This window comes from Acomys russatus, chromosome 25 (genome assembly GCF_903995435.1).
Source record: "Acomys russatus chromosome 25, mAcoRus1.1, whole genome shotgun sequence".
Classification (NCBI taxonomy): Eukaryota; Metazoa; Chordata; class Mammalia; order Rodentia; family Muridae; genus Acomys; species Acomys russatus.
Genome location: NC_067161.1, coordinates 47,641,846 through 47,656,304, shown reverse-complemented (window position 1 = coordinate 47,656,304; position 14,459 = coordinate 47,641,846). Strand labels below are relative to the sequence as shown.

The following is a 14,459-nucleotide window of genomic DNA, read 5'->3' as shown; positions in this document are numbered from 1 at the left end:
CACCAAAAAGGACAAACCTGACCACAGCAGTGGCCTCCTTCTTTCCATAGCCGGAACCCGTAAGAGATGCTGACTCAGTCCCGAGCACTGTCAAAAACCCCTTGGACTTTATTTCGCACCTGAGTCAAACTGAGCCTTCTAGACCTCATTAAAGAAAGAGACTGGCAGCCCTTTCTGATGAGCATGCTCATGGCAATCTACTTGTCATCCTCTGGGAGAATTCTGTCCTGCTGGCCAATCAGTGTGGACGTCATTCTGACTTTGCCCACATTTGTCCTCTTCACCTGGGTCATGTGTGAGGGGTTTGTTTATTCAGCTCTGAAACAAACTGGATTGCACCCAGGATAGCAGGATGTGGCGGGAGATACAAACTGAGTTCTTTTTCTTTTTTAAATGCTTTCTGTTTGCTTGTCTGTTTACAGTGGCAGAGGGTTGAATCCCAAGCCCTGTGTTTGTGCGATGACCACTCCACCACTGAGCTACATCCCTCGACCCTGAAGCCTTGAAAGGACCAACATCCCTCGCCCCTGAAGCCTTGAAAGGACCAGGCACTGTGGTATCCACATCCTCTGTGGAACCCAACCATTATCTACTAGGCTCGAGAGACATTTCCTAGTAAGATGTGAAGGAGAAGCTATCCAATCTGGAACAAGGTGTTCTTCAACCGAACCTTTGTGTCTCTCTTATACGATATTAATAAATGACTTTGATTTAACTCTCCTTCCCCACCCCGCTGAAGCATTGTGTAACCTAGAAGTAATTTTAAAATGTTAATCTCAAATTTAAACCAAAAGCCAACATACACACACACACACACCAATTTAATCTGTTTACTGATAGTTCAGCATTCAGCATAAAAAAAAAAAAAAAAATCACCCAAAGAGCAATCATTTCCATGTGGGGAAGAAAGGAAGGCACAAGACAAATCAGCCCAGCTTGGAAACAAGGCAAATTTTATTGCATGTGGAAAAGAGTCACATGAAAATTAAGTACGGTTGTCAGGAGTCATGAAGACATACATTTTGCATATCTTCTGCCCTGTGTCGGGAGGACTCGCTTACTCCTCGCTCTCATGGACCACCATCTAGAGAGAATGCGGATGCTCTCGTCAGCTCAGGCAGCTAGACACTTCCTGAACCCCTCTTCCCTCGAGCATTACGGAGTTGTTTGTATATTTCAATGGGATGCAGGCAATTTGGAGATCCTTTGGGAGGATGTATGACAGCCTACGTGAAGTTGCTCCAGAACCTGAGAAACAGGTCCCCAGAGAGTTATAGTAAGTCCCCTCCGAGAGCAGCAATGGGCCTGTGGGTACAGTATTTGCAGACACCTTCAGCCACCTCTAGAGGGTGCTCCTGAGCAGCCTCTTTTATACCAGCAGAGGGCGCTAAAGAGACAACTCAGCGCATTATTGTGAGGTAAACACATACATTACTTTTCTAGTGGGCTCCACCCAGGTTAGTGACAATAAACAATGTTCTCTCTCTGAGTTTCTCTGAGCTTGAGATTCTCTGACTGGGAAGTAGAGGATCCCCTACAGCAGCTTCTAGCTCGGAAGTGTCTGCATCGCTGTAGGTATTTCCCAGGTCAGCTTACCCGGTTGGAGGTGAAGTCCCGGGTCTTAGCCCGCAACTTATTGACCTGCGATTCTGCGATATCAGCACGTTCCTCGGCCTCCTCCAGCTCATGCTGGGCTTTCCGGAACTTGGTGAGGTGAACATTGGCTTGTTCATCCTAAAGGCAAAGAGCCCAGCGGGTGAAATCGGCTTGCCCCTCTGTCGGGGGCCTGTGAGAAACAGGCCAGGCCACACGTGCTTTCTGACTTACAGCCTCCTCCGCCTGCCTCTTGTAGGATTTGACTTTCACTTGAAGTTTATCCACCAGATCCTGCAATCTCAGCACATTCTTCCTGTCCTCCTCACTCTGCAAGTGAGAACGTAGGGGAGTCACTAGAGTGGAAGGGCACTGCTGTGCCAGGGCCTAGGCAGCCTGCGGGCGCGCAAGGGTCTGATCCTTTTCCAGATTTTTAAAAAATTTATTTATTTATTCATTCATTCATTCATTCATTCATTCATTCATATTACATCTCAATGGTTATCCCATCCCTTGTATCCTCCCATTCCTCTCTCCCTCCCACTTTCCCTCTACTCCCCTCCCCTATGACTGTGGTCCCCCTCCTCCCCCTGTATATGCTTATAGGGTATCAAGTCTCTTCTTGGTAGCCTGTTATCCTTCCTCTGAGTGCCACCAGGTCTCCCCATCCAGGGGACGTGGTCAAATATGGGGCACCAGAGTTCGTGTGAAAATCAGTCCCCACTCTCCACTCAATTGTGGAGAATGTCCTGTCCATTGGCTAGATCTGGGTAGGGGTTCGATGTTTACTGCATGTATTGTCCTTGGCTGGTGCCATAGTTTGAGCGGGACCCCTGAGCCCAGATCTGCCCATCATAATGTTCTTCTTGTAGGTTTCTAGGACCCCCTTTTGCAGACTTTGAGTGGCACCCACACCCTGGAGAGAAAGCTCGTGTTAGGAGTTCCTCCCACCCACCTGGTACGTGAGCTCCCTGACCCGGCGCTCGTGCTTCCTCAGGCCCCTCACAGACTCCGTGCTCCTCTTCTGCTCCCCTTCCAGCTCAGACTCCAGCTCTCTGATCTGGAGAGATGTCGGGCACGTTATCCTGGAGCTGCGCCCTGGGTGGGATGGGCTGGGAAGCTGGGCTCGACCAGGGATGCCCCCGCTGGTACCCGTGTCTCCAGTTTCTGGATCTGCTTCTTGCCGCCCTTCAGCGCCAGCTGCTCAGCCTCGTCCAGACGGTGCTGCAGGTCCTTCACCGTCTGTTCCATGTTCTTCTTCATCCGCTCCAGGTGGGCGCTGGTGTCCTGCTCCTTCCTCAGCTCCTCCGCCATCATGGCTGCCTGGAAGGCAAAGTGTGCAGGCGAGGCTCAAAGACCCTGCAGCTGTGAAAAGTGGCATCCCATGGTGAGTAGGTAGCATGCTCTACAGAGCAGACAATGGGTAAGACCATAAGTGAGCACAGTTTGCCACGTTGGAGCAAGACAAAAGCCATACCTGGGATATAAAATATATGAAATAAACTTTACAAGAACTGGGTGAGAGGCAGTGTCCTGAAACTGGTCTTGTATGGGCCTCTCTAAACCCCAGAGGTTTTTGTTTTTGTTTTCGTCATCATCAACACACAGTTTCAAAGGATCCTAAGGCTTGAAGGAAACTAACCTGCTACCTAGAATCGCTCGAGGGAGGGACTCAAAAAGTAGGGCATATAGGACCTTAAAACATCACTGAGGTGATATTCCCTCAGAAGGCAGCAGGTGGCGCTATAGGAGCTACAGAACTAGAAAACCTGGAGACCCGGGAAAGTTAGTTGGTTAGAAAGCTGGGAAGGGAGCCAAGTGATAGGATAGCATCCTCAGAGGGGCTATTCCAGGTGTGAAATGAAAAACACATCTCTCTAGGGGCAAAAAACAAACAAACAAACAAAAATTGTAATCTTAGCCTGCCTTGCCCCCATCTGCCAGCTTTTAACAGTACAGAAGGGAACAGGTGAGTCTGATGAGGAAGTGGGAATGGTCTGGTGTCAACCTGTGTGCATCACGTGTGTCCTGAAAGGGTGGACTTCTGCTGGGCATGTCTAGAGTCACGGGGGAAAAGGTGTTTAATGGACACACGGGGTGGGGCGGGGCGGGGGGAAGGCACGCGGGGCGGAGGAAGCACGCGGGGCAGGGGGAGGCACGCAGGGCAGGGGGAGGCACGCAGGGCAGGGGGAGGCACGCGGGGGGCGGGGGCGGCGGAGAGATAGCAGGAGCCTCACGTCAGTGATGGCTTTTTTGGCCTTTTCCTCCGCGTTCCTTGCATCCCTGCTGGCATCCTCCACTTCACTCTGGAGCTGAGTGATGTCTGTCTCCAGCTTCTTCTTGGTGTGAATGAGGCTGGTGTTCTGGGGGGCGGGGGCCGGGGGAGAGTGTCATACAGTGTGTCTGGGGTGGACCCTCATATCCTATGGCCCTGCCCTCACCTGAGTGTGCAACAGCTGCACCCTCTCATTGGAATCCAGCAGCTCCTGCTCCGCCAGCTTGCGGGCCCTCTCGGTCTGCTCCAACGTGGCCCGCAGCTCCTCCACCTCAGCCTGCAGCAGGTTGGCTCTGCGCTCCACAATCGCCAGCTGCTCCTTCAGGTCCTCCTGGCCCCGGAGAGCGTCATCCAGGTGCAGCTGGGTGTCCTGGGCAGAAGACAAAGTGTCTGAAGCAGAGGGCCAAGGGACCACAAGCCTTGTTTAGTCTTTTCATATCTGGACACTGGGAAAGTGTATCCCCCGCCCCCACCTCCACAGAGCTCCCCGCACCTTCAGCTGCCCCTGGACACTCCGGAGGTGCTTGAGAGTCTCCGCGGCCTGGCGGTTGGCGTGGCTCAGCTGGATCTCAATCTCGTTGAGGTCGCCCTCCATCTTCTTTTTGAGCCGGATGGCTTCGTTCCTGCTGCGCACCTCGGCGTCCAGGGCCCCCTGCATGGTCTCCACCGTCCTCTGGTAGTTTCTCTTCAGCTGCTCGAGCTCCTCGTCCTTCTCTGCCATCTTTCTGTCAATCTCTGACTTCACCTGGGTCAGTTCAAGCTGGATTCGGAGGATCTTGGCTTCTTCGTGCTCAAGAGCTGCCTTTAAAAGACAAAACCAGAGCCTTTAATCCCACCACTGGGGAGGCAGAGGCAGGCAGCAGATTGCTGAGTTCGGGGCCAGCCTGGTCTACAAAGTGAGTCCGGGACAGCCAAGGCTACACAGAGAAACCCAGTCTCAAAAAAACAAAACAAAACAAAATCAGAAACAGTTTTTGCACAGTTGTGGCGCTCCAAGGAGATATTCCTAAATCAGACTTCATAATAAATGAAGCTACCTTTAAATAAAATCCCTAACTTACCTTCAGTGCAGAAGTAAAAGATGTTATTGTTGTCCATTTATGACTGTGCACTCAAACACGGGAAGTATTTACACCTTCCTATTTACTAGGAGCAGGGAGCACTTCGCAGCTCTTTTAACTTTAGCTAAGGGTTTGTAAAATTTCAGGTGTAGGCCTATTTTAACGTTATGATTTTCTCCAATAAACTTAAAGTAACTCACAGGCATTATCTCATCAGGCCCACAGTCGTGGGGAAGGAGGGGACACTAGGACCCTGATTCCACCAAGGTCAAGTCTCTCCTGTCAGGCCACCCATGGCCTCAGTTCTGGCCTCTGCCCCCCCCCCCCCACACACACACACACTCCCGCTCACCTCTGCCTCCCCCTCCCCACTCACCTCTGCCTCCCCCCTGGCCTCTGCCTCCCCCCTGGCCTCTGCCTCCCCGCCCCCTCACCTCTGCTTCCTCCAGCGCCATCTGGACATCAGCCTTCTCCAGCTCCATCTGCTTCCTGGATTTCTCTAGCTCGTGGATGCTTTTCCCATTCTCAGCAATTTGTTCAGTGAGGTCCGCAATCTCTTCTGCAATGAAATGAATTCCCGTTGCCTGTGGACGCCTCTGCACCGGTTCTCGGGAATGCAACGCACCCACTCAACGCCTTTCGATAGCTCTCCCTAAATCTAAAGACCTCTGCTTCCCAGAGACCAGACATTGTGGAGCGAGACTCAGAACAATAGCTTGTCCACAGTGAACAGTTTCTCCAGGTGCCTCAACCAAGCCGTGTGGAGGAGCCCAAATAACGTAGCCTCACCCACCCCCACACACTCAGCCCACAATCAGTGAGGAAAAGAGCCCCCCACAATCTCAGACAGTTCAGGGAGGCTTACGTTCTAAGTTCTTGTTCTCCCGTTTCACGGTTTCAAGTTGATCCAAGGCTTCCTCATAGGCGTTCTTCAGTTTGAAGAGCTCGGTGCTCAAGGATCGAGACTCCTTAAGAGCTGCCTCCAGCTCGGCTTGGCTTTCCTCACACTTTGTCTTCCACTCAGCCAGCACCTGCAGCAGCATGGTGGAGCGGCTCTGTTAGTGAGCGCCCCCACCCCCACCCCCAGCTCCTCACAGGATGTCACCACTGAGGTGACTGCTCTCAGAGCTAGGGCCTGCTCTAGATTACTGAATGAGTTAAGGTTTCGTTCCATTAGCCTACTCAGGCTAGTCAGTCAGTAGCTACTGTTATATCCCAAAGGCAAATACATCATTCTTAGAGAATTAGCTAGACATGGTTGTCAAAAAAAAAAAAAAAGACCCTGAACAGAAGTATTCCATTAAAACATTGGTTCAGATAACACTTGTCTGGCACAGAGATGGACCTAAGTTCAAGCCTCATGTCAGACACCTAAAAACACAGGTAAGACTGTGGCCTTAACCGTACTGTGGAAACTGGCTCACTCCTGCCCTATCCCATTCCCACTCTGTGTCCCAGATGGAGAAACTACATGCTGGTGACATTCAAGGATTTTTTTTTCCTAAGGCCGCCTCACTAGAGAAAGGCAGAGCAGGGAGCCCATCTCTTCCTCCCCAGCCCCCCTCCAGCACCCCCGCACCATGGAGCTCAGCACACAGGGAGCTTCCTGCACCTTGTCAAAGTTCCTCTGCTTCTTGTCCAGAGCAGCGGCCATCGAGTTGGCTCTTTCCACATCCACCATCAGATCCTCTACCTCCCCTTGCAGCCTCTGCTTGGTCTTTTCCAAGGAAGCGCACTTTGCATTCACAGCTTCCACCTGCTCCTCCGAATCCTGAAGACGCTGAGCGAGTTTTTTCCTTCAAGAAAATGAGATAGGGGGAAAAAAGCAGACTCCATTAAGTTTCGATCTTCTTGAGCGTCAGTGTTCATCAAGCTAAATTCACTCGGCTTGAAGGCCTCTGTGCATGAACCCCAAAAGGCCCCACCCCTCCCACCCCCTCACCCACCTACCTCCGTCTACCCCCACCCCATCCTCACCCTACCCCCACCCCCACCCCCACCCCATCTGCTCAAAGTCTGTGCTCAATGGCCTGTCTTAGGTCTAAGCAAGTTCAAAGCCGGTGTCTTAATGAACTATGCCGATGCTATGTTTAAAGACACGCGGGATGGGAGGGATCTCGAATAACAAAACGAATTCCTTTAGATTCATCCCCAAGCCACTGCGAAGCCAACGTTCTGAGCCGTAAGATCGCTTGAGGGTTCTATTTAGAGTCACGTACTTGGCCTCCTCCAGCTCCTCCGTGCGCTGGATGGCGTCCGTCTCGTATTTGGTCCTCCACTGGGCCACCTCGCTGTTGGCCTTGGACATGGCCCTCTGCAGCTCAGCCTTGGCTTCCTGCTCCTCCTCGTATTGCTCCCGCAGCAGGTCACAGTCGTGGCGGGAGGACTGCAGGGCGTGGGCCAGCGCGTTCTTAGCCTGAAAATAATCAAGGCACCCCAATTAGGATTAAGACTGTGTGTGCCATACAAGCCAGGGTACATCCTGCTATCGTCACCAGCTGAATGAAGTCACTTTTTTTTTTTTTTTTCAAGCTTGCTTTTCTTTTGCAGGTGTGATTTGAGGATGAGACCAAGAAATCATCCTGCAAGCCGGGTACCTTGCTCTCTTCCTCCAGCTGCCTCTTGAGCTCCTCTATCTGTTGAGTAAAGGCTTGCTTGCTCCTGGAAAGCTGAGATACTATGCTTTCCTTTTCTTCCAGTTGGCGACTCAGCTCCCCTGTGTCGGGAAAGACATAGCTCATTCATTCATTCACTCACTCATTCATTCATTACCCTCTCGCCAAGCATAAGACAGGAGTGGAGAAGAGTAATAAAAATGAGATCCCCGTCCCCCTGAGGGAGTATGGTAGTGTCCATGAAAAGGAAATGACACCCTAATAAAATACTGCTGTAAACTACCGGAAGCCAGCAGTGACCTGGCCAGTGAAAGCTAAGAGAGCCATTACGAGTTTGAACATTGCCAGGGGCAGCTCTCCACCCCCAACACACCTCCCCAGTGGCTGATGATTCCAGCCATGTCATTAAGGAAGACACTCAGGGCTTCGCACCTCTCTAGGAATGTGAAGTTATTCTCTCGGGTGAATATGGTCAACTGGGGTGTATACAGAAGTCAGAAAGGAAAGCTGACCAGGAAGTACAAAGGCTTGGGTCCTCTCGCTCCTACCCGGGTTTTGTCAGGTTCAAGTTTATATTACTCATGGAAGTCAGACCGTCTCCTTGGTTACTGCTTTCACTAGACTCAGTGTCCTCCTCTCAGGTGTTTGGGACAGTCTCTTTTGTGTGTAACTTTCATTTACTTTTTCCTGGAAATGTGTTTTTAAAAATCCTCCCTCACAAGGTGTTGTGGTACAGGGCTTTACCACCAGGGCTGTGAAGGCAGAGGCAGGCAGGTCTCTGTAAGTTCCAAGCCAGCCTGGTCTACATAGGGAGTTCCAGGCCAGCCAGGGTTACGGAGTGGGATTCTGTCTTTAAAACAATGCAAAACAGAACAAAACATTCTCTCTCACAATTGGTGCTGCCCCTGGTGGAAAAGCCTTCTGGCATGCCAGCACAGCGTTCAGGAGCATGGCTCACCCGCCTCCGACTGCAGCCGGGACTTCTGTGTGGTCAGCTCACTCAGGTTCCTCTGGCTCTCCTCGTTTTTGCCCCTGGACTCACTTAGCTGGTCCTCCAGAGTGCGGCATATCTTCTCCAGATTGGCCTGTGGGTTGAAAAGGGAGGGAGGTCTTCGGGCGGCCTTATGTTTGTTCACCCACTAGGGGCAGGCGTCCCTTTTCTGGGTCTGCCCAGCCAGCCCCTCACCTTGGATTTGGACACGCTCTCCACACTGCTGGCCAGATCGTCGATCTCCATCTTCAGCTCGCTCTTCTCCTTCTCCAGCTTCTGCTTGACACGCTGCAGGTTGTCAATCTGCTCGCCGAGCTCCGCCACGCTGTCCGCGTGCTTCTTCCTCAGGGCGGCTGCCGTGGCTTCGTGCTGCAGGGTGGCCTCCTCCAGGTCCCTGCGCAGCTTCAAGAACTCGGCCTCTCGCTTCTTGTTCATCTCGATCTGGGTGGAGGTGACCCCTCCCGCCTCCTCCAGCCGCTCACTCAGCTCCTCCAGCTCACGGGCGTAGTCGCTGCGCTGTTTCTCTGTCTTGGCCCGCGTGGCCCTCTCGGCCTCTATCTCTTCCTCCAGCTCCTCGATGCGAGCCTGGAGAGGGCAGGCAGAGGCCCCAAGAGACTCTCAGGGTCACAACAGCTAACTCGGATGGCATCCGAGTAGGTGCCATCAACCCACAAATGTAAGAAGAAGCCGTCCTTCACTTAAACGATGGCATGTTACCCATCATCTGCAGCAAAATAGAGAACGCCAGACACCGAAAAACAAGCTGCACACATTTTCATGTGAAGAATTTGTTCAAGTCAAGGTGGATATGAAATGGTGATTGCTAAAGGTTCCGAAGGCCAGGGAAAGTGGCTAAGAGAGGGCTCGGTCAGTGAGCACTATATGCATGTGATGAACTAGTACACAAAGGCCCATTAATACATAAAATTTGATGATGATGATGATGATAGGGCAGATGAGGTTCTGTTCCCACCAGATGAATCTGCTCATGGATGTTCCCTGCAAATGAATCTTTTCCTGAACCAGTGTGGCCACGACCCTGGAAATGTCTCCATTCACCTCCATGCATTTTACTGCAAATTGGGGTGGACTTGGTCATCACTGGCACCACTGCTAGGTCAGCCTGGCAGAGTGAGGTCCCATGAGGCTGGCGGCCACACAGTCCTGCCCCACCTGCTCTAAATGGCTCCTGAGTAGACACGACTCAGGTTCCTGAGTGATCCACATGGGGAAGCGGGAGCTGAAAGCCTCCTCTTCCTCCTCTTCCTCCTCCTCTTCCTTCTCCCCTTCCTCCTCCCCCTCTTCCTCCTCCTCCCCTCCTCCTCCCCTCCTCCTCCTCCCCCTCCTCCTCCTCCTACCTGTAACTCTTTGATTTTCTTCTGCAGCTGGAGGCTCAGCGTCTGCTCATCTTCCACTTTGCTTTGCAGCTGACTATATTCAAAGTCCTTCCTGTGGCGGGGAACAGAGGATGTGTGAAGAAGGGGTCTCCAGCCACTCACAGAACGGCTGGTTGGGGGGTGGGGCCGGACGTACTTCTTGAGCCTCTCGTCCAGCTGTTGCTTGCCGTTCTCCAGATCCAATATGGACTCCTGGGCAAGCTTCAGGTCCCCTTCCAGTTTCCTTTTGTTCCTTTCCAGGTCCACACGCAGCTTCTTTTCTTGTTCCAGAGAGCTCTCCAGCTGCAAAAGGCATCATTTCCCCTTTTAGGATCCAATGATTTCCAGTGGGACAACTCCACCCCGGCCCCTGCCCAGGGCTCTTCCAGCCTGACAGTTCAAGACTCCTGAGAGGAACACCCTGTGCTCACGTCATCCACTTGCTGCTCCAGCTTGCTCTTGAGCTTGCTCAGGGAATTGACCTTGTCCTCCTCAGCCTGGAGGTCGTCCAGGGTCTGCTGGTGAGCCTCCTGGAGGGCTTTCTTCTCCCTTGTTAGCTTTGCAATCGTTTCATCCAACCCAGCCAGCTCCTCAGTAAGATTTTTTACCTAAAAACAAAGCGCGGCAAGTAGAAGCAGCAAAGCCAGGTTAGCAGTGAGTGCATGGAGCGGGAGAGAAGCCACAAGAAGAGCGCGCCGTACCTTGTTCTCCGTGGCGTGCTTCTCCTTCTCGACCTTGGCCAGGGTCAGCTCAAGGTCATCGATGTCTTTCTTCAGCTCTGAGCACTCGTCCTCCAGCTTCCTCTTCTTGGCCGTCAGCTCGGCGTTGACCTCCTCCTCGTCCTCTGCTCGCTCGGTCACCTCCTTGATCTTGGCCTCCAGCTGGAATTTGGCTTTGATCAGCTGGTCACACCTTTCCTCAGCATCCAACAAATTTTCGCTCTCCTTAAAAAACAACAACAACAACAAAATCACAGCTCCTTTTGAGACATCGCCACCTTTCCTCATGAAGTCCTCTATGAACCACTCCAAAGTACAAACCCAACACCCAGCCTCATTAATCCTGGTTTCCTAAAATCATAATTTGAAAATATCAAGAGTCCTAGACACATACAGCCTGGACCTGAAGCTGCAGGTCATTTTTCTCTTGTGCCAGCGTGACCAGCTTTTCCTCCAGCTCCTTCCTCTTGGCCTCTGACTTGGCGAGCTCGTCTTTGGTTTTCTGGAACTCCTCCTTCATGGTGGCCATCTCCTTCTCGGTCTCAGCGCTCTTCAGCAGCGGCTTGATCTTGAAGAAGAGCTTCATCCAGGGCCAGTGCTTGACGTTCATGAAGGCACGGATGTTGTACTGGATGCAGAAGATGGACTCCCTGAAAACACAGCATGGACCAGCAAGATGGCTCAGCGGATAAAGGTGCCTGAAGCCAAGCTGACACCCTGATTTGATTCCTAGGCCACACATGGTGGAGGCAAGTACTGACTCCTGCAAGTTGTCCCCTGACCCCTACAAGCATGGCTTGCCATATATGCCCATACACATAAACAAAATAGATCATAGCTAGGTAGATGGATGGATGGATGGATGGATAGATAGATAGATAGATAGATAGATAGATAGATAATATTTTTAAAGCAGCAGGGTGATATGGTTCATCCCTTTAATCCTAGCACCTAGGAGGCAAAGGCAGGTAGATCTCTGAGTTCAAAGCCAGCTTGGTCTACAGAGTGAGATCCAGGACAGCACAGGGCTATACAGAGAAACTATCTCAAGAAACCAAATGGAGGGGAAAAAAAGAAAAAGAGAAAAGCATTGCTCATCCCTCCAAGGCATTCTCTCTCTCTTCCTCCTTCTACCTCTCCCAAAGAGCTCATGCTCAAACAAAGACCCCACTCAACCTCCTCTGCATCATCTTCTGGAACTCCACACGCATGAGAAACCCTCTGCACACGGCTTGCGTCCGAGTGATCAGTTTGGCCAAGCGGTCATCCCGCATCTCCTCCAGGGTTCCCAGCAAGCCAGCCTTAAAGAACACCTTCAGGAGGAAGGATGAGAAGAGTGAAGCAGCTGGCTCATTGGGTTGAGAGGATGCAGAGGCTAACAGCATAAGGAGGAAGTGATGCACTACCTTCGTGTGTCCAAATTTGTACTGTGTGTGGTCGATGTCGATGGAAGCCAAGAGCTTCTCGCAAGCTTTCTTGCTGTCAATGAACTGGCCCTCTGGGATGGCGCTGGCATTCAGCACTCGGTATCTGTCATCATGGACAGAGAAAAATGATCGGGCTATTGGCAAAGACCAGTGATCACAGGCTTCTCTTCCTAGAGACCAGAAAGCTTATTTCCCAGGAAGTAAAGAAAGCTGTCCATAGTCATATTTCTAGATTTCTGCCTGGAATCTAGGCCTTGGGGCTCTTGGGCCAGGACTTTCTTTCCCTTCCTCGTTACATATCAGACAAGTTCCAAGGAAATGTGGAAGATGCAAGATGCGAACCTTGACCAAACAGTAGGTTATTTTGCATGGAAGACCTCAAATTTCAGCCCTTATCCATGTCAAAGGACAAACGGAGAGTTTTGATAATGTACCTTTGTTTAAAGTCTCCATAGAGGATCCTGTTGGGGAACCCTTTCCTGCAGATGCGGATGCCTTCCAGGACCCCGTTACACCGCAGCTGGTGCAGGACCAGGCTGTGTTCCATGGCCCCTGAGAACACAGGCAAGACACCTGAGCTTCACCTGGAAGTCCTCACAGACTAAGCAGCAGCTGCAGGGCTGGCAAGTGTCTCACCTGGGGTTTTGGTTTCATTGGGTATTATACATCGCACAAAGTGAGGGTGGGTGGTTCTTAAATTGGACATCAGCTTGTTCAAGTTTTCCTAAAAGAAAAAAAAAAAGATTTCATTTGACAGCCTATTGTAAACTTCCACAGTGACAAATACATGCATGGTGGTAAAAACTAAAATATGTGGCTTTAACTTAAGGATTGTGAAATTAACTCTGTCCTTTAATAGCCCCAAAGCCAGATGTATAGACAACTGGCCCAATTTAGACACCCCAATATTGAAAATATAAAATGCTCTAAAATCTGAAAATGTTCTCTTTTATAAATTTGAATTTTTTTTTAGTATCAACCCAACACACAAATAAAACATTCCACCTTATTATACTGCAAAACAGCAATATTCTTCAAACAGTATGTAAAATTACCTTCATACTTCCTGTATAAGGCATAATATGAAACAGATTAATTTTGTGTTAAGATTTGGGTACCATACTCAAGAAATCTCATTATATGGATTAGTAAAATAATAATGACAATCAACATCATCATCATTCTTCTTCTTCTTCTTCTTCTTCTTCTTCTTCTTCTTCTTCTTCTTCTTCTTCTTCTTCTTCTTCATCGTCTGAAGTCTGATGTTTGGTTCCAAACACTAGGAAATGTGACCTACCTAAGTCATCTTTCTCCCAGGTTGCAAGACAGACACCAACCACAAAGTGGTTTCCAAAATTAACACAGAAAGTGTGTCTGTCCCTGACAGGGGTCCGAGGTGCTCCTGCAGGTGTCCTGGAGGCCACTGGATAATTGGAACCTAGAATTCACTTCCCCAGCCAACCAGGCCTGCTAGCTATAGGACACAAGGGAAGTAAGTCCTGGCCCCACATTTACTAACCCTCATCCGGGTATTGTCAAACTGTCAACTGATCTCACTCAGTGACAGCCATCAGACTCAGGCCACATTACCACCCTTGAGTAAGTCAGGTCTAGGATCTCGACATTGCTTGTTTTGCTGTGACTCGTGTGAACCATGCACAGATGAACTCGCATCTGTCCTACCCTGAAAAGTGCAGAGACCGTTTGGAAGGAGGAGCCCTTCTTCTTAGCAACTTTCTTCTTCCCACTGTCAGCTGCAAGACACAAAAGAGGCCAGGCGCTGTGAGTGGATCTACCAAACCTCTTAGGTGCTGTGGGGAAAAGGAGATGATCATGTGAAGACAAAGCCCCGCCCCCCACCACATCTGGAGTCTGTTAGTAGTTACCATCTGTTGTAGCAAAGGTGGCATAGAGATGCGCCAGGAGCCTGTTGGAAGACTTCTGGTACAGCCCCACCACGGTCTCATTGAGAGGGTCCTTGTTCTTCTCCAGCCAGCCTGAGACACTGTAGTCCACGGTGCCCGCATAGTGAATGAGGGAGAAGTGGGCCTCGGCCTTGCCTTTGATCACCTTGGGCTTCTGGAAGTTGTTGGACTTTCCCAGGTGCTGGTCGTACAGCTTGTTCTTGAAGGAGGTGTCTGTTGCCTTGGGGAACATGCACTCCTCTTCCAGGATGGAGAAGATGCCCATGGGCTGGATTGGAGGTGAGGCAAAGGCAGCTGGGTAAATAAGGGCGGCAGAGTAGCTGGGAAGGGGGCACAGAGCAGACGGAGTGGGTACCTTCTCGATGAGCTCGATGCAGGCGGCCAGGTCCATCCCGAAGTCGATGAACGTCCACTCGATGCCTTCCTTCTTGTACTCCTCCTGCTCCAGCACGAACATGTGGTGGTTGAAGAACTGCT

General features: G+C 50.9%; 1 protein-coding gene across 1 annotated transcript in view; it reads right to left on the bottom strand.

Moving 5' to 3' along the window:
• Positions 1-937: 937 nt before the first annotated feature.
• The window catches only part of LOC127208405 (myosin-3), a 23,941-nt gene continuing 10,419 nt past the window's right edge, over positions 938-14,459 (bottom strand). The window contains exons 13-39 of the mRNA XM_051167847.1: positions 14,338-14,459; positions 13,944-14,250; positions 13,741-13,811; positions 12,694-12,781; positions 12,492-12,609; positions 12,037-12,160; positions 11,807-11,943; positions 11,025-11,280; positions 10,613-10,855; positions 10,343-10,519; positions 10,069-10,214; positions 9,894-9,984; positions 8,731-9,120; positions 8,503-8,629; positions 7,527-7,645; positions 7,149-7,345; positions 6,542-6,725; positions 5,795-5,960; positions 5,364-5,488; positions 4,362-4,670; positions 4,035-4,238; positions 3,831-3,956; positions 2,746-2,916; positions 2,549-2,653; positions 1,828-1,923; positions 1,597-1,734; positions 938-1,084 (exon numbers count right to left, since the gene is read on the bottom strand). The exon at positions 14,338-14,459 is cut by the window's right edge and continues 49 nt beyond it. Coding sequence (XP_051023804.1) covers positions 1,058-1,084; positions 1,597-1,734; positions 1,828-1,923; positions 2,549-2,653; positions 2,746-2,916; positions 3,831-3,956; positions 4,035-4,238; positions 4,362-4,670; positions 5,364-5,488; positions 5,795-5,960; positions 6,542-6,725; positions 7,149-7,345; positions 7,527-7,645; positions 8,503-8,629; positions 8,731-9,120; positions 9,894-9,984; positions 10,069-10,214; positions 10,343-10,519; positions 10,613-10,855; positions 11,025-11,280; positions 11,807-11,943; positions 12,037-12,160; positions 12,492-12,609; positions 12,694-12,781; positions 13,741-13,811; positions 13,944-14,250; positions 14,338-14,459 — 4,364 coding nt within the window. The 3' untranslated portion in view covers positions 938-1,057. The remainder of the gene's footprint in view (positions 1,085-1,596; positions 1,735-1,827; positions 1,924-2,548; positions 2,654-2,745; positions 2,917-3,830; positions 3,957-4,034; positions 4,239-4,361; positions 4,671-5,363; positions 5,489-5,794; positions 5,961-6,541; positions 6,726-7,148; positions 7,346-7,526; positions 7,646-8,502; positions 8,630-8,730; positions 9,121-9,893; positions 9,985-10,068; positions 10,215-10,342; positions 10,520-10,612; positions 10,856-11,024; positions 11,281-11,806; positions 11,944-12,036; positions 12,161-12,491; positions 12,610-12,693; positions 12,782-13,740; positions 13,812-13,943; positions 14,251-14,337) is intronic.